The 4276-nt window shown below is 40.5% G+C and overlaps 1 protein-coding gene across 1 annotated transcript; it reads right to left on the bottom strand.

Moving 5' to 3' along the window:
• Positions 1-316: 316 nt before the first annotated feature.
• Positions 317-1279, bottom strand: LOC105521539 (olfactory receptor 2T4-like). The gene is given in 1 exon segment (XM_011955764.1): positions 317-1279. A coding segment is annotated over 1 exon segment (963 nt).
• Between the last annotated feature and the right edge of the window lie 2997 nt (positions 1280-4276).

Below are 4276 nucleotides of genomic sequence, written 5' to 3'. Positions count from 1 at the left end.
ATTTTATATCTTATTCCATTTATCCTCTAAGTGGTATCATTATGTATTTACAGAATATGGAAATCTCCTGTAGAATTAGAAAGTAGTTATGAACTTCAGTAACTGTAACACCAATATAATATGAGTGAATAATGCATTTTGAAGTGAGATGGAGTGTAAATTGAAAAACTTTCTAGTACAGGGAAGCGGTTTCTGAAAGAGGTGTGAAAATGAGATCGAACACCATGGCAGTCTTGGAGTCTGGGAAAAAACACTGGTGTAACATTCTCACATCTGATGAGCAAGAGAAGGAGGAGTAAATTACTCTCAAAATGGTCTACTCCATAGTTTTTTGAAAGGCAGGTCCCACTGTTAACATTTTCTTCAGAGCCCCCATGACATCCTTATTCCTAAGACTATAGATTAAAGGGTTCAGCACCGGAGTGAGGATGGTGCAGAAGACAGATATCATCATGTCCTTCTCAGGCGTGTGGTAGGAGCTGGGGAGCATGTAGGTGTAGATGGCAGCCCCGGAGAAGAGGATGACCACAGTCAGGTGGGAGGAGCAGGTGGCAAAGGCCTTTTTCTGGCCCTCTGCTGAGTTCATCCTGTGGATGGTGAGGAGGATGAGTCAATAGGAGCTTGAAATGACCGTCACAGGGATGAGGAGCATGAGGACACAGCACAGGTACATGAAAATCTCCTAGAGGGAGGTGTCCGAGCAGGACAGGACCGTTACAGCAGGGACTTCACAGAAGAAATGATGAATCTCCCGGGGTCTGCAGAACGGGAAGGTCATGGTGATGGGAGTGAATGTGAAGCCATCCACTGAGCCCAGGAACCAGCAGCCCGATGCCAGGAAGAGACACACCCTATGGGTCATGAGGACAGGGTAACGGAGAGGATGGCAGATGGCCACGTAGCGGTCAGAGGCCATGGCGGCTAGAAGGAAAAATTCCGAACTTGCTAGTGTCACATAGAGGAACATCTGCATCCCACACTCAGGGGCTGAGGTCTGATTCACACCCATGACCTGGTCCAGGAGCATCTTGGGCACAGTGACAGAAATGTACACCATGTCCATGAGAGACAACTGACGGATGAAAACGTACATGGGGGTGTGGAGGTGGGCGTCAGAGTGTATTAGAAGGATCAGGACAGCATTTCCAGACAATGCCATCAGGAAAACCACAAAAATGACCACACACAGTAGAGCTGGATGTTTGGATCGTCTGAAGAGTCCCATCAGGATGAAATCCGACCATCCAGTGTGGCTGGCCATCCAGGTGGTGTTGGCCATGAGGTTTCACCTAGGCCACCAAGGAAAGCTTGGGGTTAAAGTAATTCGACCCTTGAAACAAATTGTGTGTGTGTTTGTGTGTGTGTGTGTGTTCTAACCAAAGAAAGGTCCACGGGCCTGTAGATTTGAGGGTTATAAATGATCTGTAATTCAACAAATTTACCAGGAATGAAGAATTCACAGCTGTGGATCAAAATGCTGATTTGTACTGAGGTTGCCACAGTTCTGAGTCATGAGATTTCCTGATGACAGTGTCTGTTGTAAACACGTCCTGGAAATTGGCAGCGTCACTGCCCTATGCAGACACGAATAGTGAATTATTGAAAACAAAGGAGAAGTTGGTCCCCCTGTTTTTAGACTTTTTAAGAGAAGTCTAAAGTGAATTACATTCTCTGGTTTAAGGATCCATCTGGAATCTCAAAAACTCTCAGAGGTGTATTCTGTACAGGAATGATTTAGAAAGTGACTAAAATATCAATTGTGGAAAATCCATACCAAGCATTTGCACCCTTCTACCCACAGTATTGGACAATGCTGTGAGGCTCTATGGCTTCGTGGAGCAAAACTCCACACATCCCCATGAGCAGGGCAGGGTCCTCCTGCACACCAGACCCCTCAGGAACCAGAGACGCATGAGGCAAGGAGCCCAGAGTCAGCGGCTGGACTGTGGGGTGGTCCTAGCTTCCCCTCCACCAGCTATTCCTCTGTTCACTGCACATAAAAATAGACAGGAAGAAAATGTTTGACCTCAGGGTTGATGAAGATTAAATGCAGAAAAGCAATGAAAGTGCTTAGAATATTACCAGTTACAGATGAATAAATACATACACTGTCAAAGAGTTGATATGTACACAAATTATTCTGCAGACTCTATTACTATAATCATCTTATGATATGAGTTTCATTACTTCAGTTTGCTGATGTTGTCATCTATTCAGACATGTAAGAATTTGGATCTGATAATTTCTGCAGTCCTAGACAACTTGTATGTATACAGTTTATACTTATTTTAGATAAATTCATAGATATGCATTTATATATGTATATATATGTGCAGATTTACAAATATAAGAATACATTTTATATGCATATTTACAAATAGAAATGTATGTATTAATTTAAGATATGTTTCTTATTTTCATCTTTGTTAAGCAGAGATCTATGGAGAATCCACCTACTTTGTGACCAGTGCATACTTCTACAAGCTTAACTCCTTAAAGCGCCTGTCATTCGAATTAAATCTCAGGGGGGCATAACTAGGTTTCAGAAATTCCCTGCCATTTACCAGGCAAGGCTTTTGTTGTTTTTGCAAATATCTGCTTTATTGCCTGCTACAGTGAATTTTTTTCATGGAAACTGAGAGGCAGAGAAGAAAATAAAACACTAAGATGTCTCTCACTTCAATTCAATTCCCTCCTCTATCGCTACTCACAGCCTGACTGTGTTAGCTAGTGCAGGAATCAAAGACAAACTAAATTTTCTTAAGCTTGAGGAGGTCACAGTCAGTCTATTCAGGAAAAACAAACATATAAACATGATTTAAAGTACAACTTCAGATTAGAATAGCTATGAACTACATCAACAAGGCTAATAGAAGCAAAATACATTTAACCTTTCTGAAGAGAATCATTGATAACTCTTACATTTTCTCTTAAGAAGATTAAAACTTTGCAACTTTCCAATTTCTGACATATGTTAAATATTAGTATTTATCAATAAGAAGAAAACATAGGCAACTTTTTTGGGAAGACTTTAGCAGTGGTTATCATACGGTCATATTTCAGGAAGAATTTCCAAGTTTCAAATACATTTTAAATTCTTTTAACAATTCTAATTAACTTATCCACATTTTCAAGTTTTGGGGTGCTGATGCAGTAGACAACACTGCAAACAAATTTGATGTCTTAATTTAAATACTCGTGAAACCTGGGACATACTGCATTTAAAATTAGAACATTCCCTTATAATCCTACCCTCACTGGCAAATGGAAGTTAAGACCTGTGCAAAATTTATAAACAGTCTGATAAACCGTGTACCTGCTGACCTAGTGTGTATTTGTGGTCAGAGTGAAGTAAGGAGCAGCGCAGTGACTGGGACACAAGGAGACTGGGCAGCTGTTTACTAAGTGAATGGAGGGAGCACAAGAGGGCAGTATGGGAGGGGAGGTGGATGCTGGGCAAATCTCTGCGGCACTTTTGTAAATGGGAGTCCCTGTCATGAGGCCATGCTGAACAGCTGACCCGGGACACTAGACAGATGAGGGAACACTGTGGCGGCAACATGCAGCACAATTGGACTTTTTCTTTCTTTTATTTTTCTTGATCACATTGCTGGAGTTTCCAAACAGCACAATGCATGTTTAACACAGGGAATAATTAATGGAGGTGGTAGAGCAATATTGAGCATGTATCTGAAGCTTACAGTATCCTAGCAATTGTTCTAAATGCCAGTTTACCACATTTAATTTTCCTCAAGATCCTATGAGGTATATAATCTTATCTCGTCATTTACAGATTTAAAAATTCAAGTTTTGGGGTATCTATCTAACATCACACAGCCAACTTGATGCAGTAAGCCCGTCGGTCCAGGTGTGGGACCCAGAGCATGTCACTTAACCTCAGTTCTCTTGGGGACACAGTCCTGCTTCCATAGTCTAAAATTTGGGTTTTAGATAACTCACTGTCGGTTTCACCAGGGAAACATAAATATGATAGAAACATTCGTTGCTAGTGTTCTCTAACTCTAAGACATAATTTCCATTCAAAGAAAAATTAGTTATTTTTCCTCTGCAAAATTTTCATCTCACTAAAACAAATATATTCAATAACAGAGGAAGAATATATATTACTTTTTTCCATAAATACTTGGAAATCAAAAACCCGTTTACTAATATGTTGCAGTAAACAAGTGATATATAAAATGAGACTCAAAAGAAAAAGAAAACAGATTGGCTTTTCTCCATAAAAATGGATGATAGAGGAAAATGAGGAAATACA

The sequence above is a fragment of the Colobus angolensis genome, unplaced genomic scaffold (genome assembly GCF_000951035.1).
Source record: "Colobus angolensis palliatus isolate OR3802 unplaced genomic scaffold, Cang.pa_1.0 Scaffold40, whole genome shotgun sequence".
Classification (NCBI taxonomy): Eukaryota; Metazoa; Chordata; class Mammalia; order Primates; family Cercopithecidae; genus Colobus; species Colobus angolensis.
This window is presented reverse-complemented; position numbering and strand designations above follow the sequence as displayed.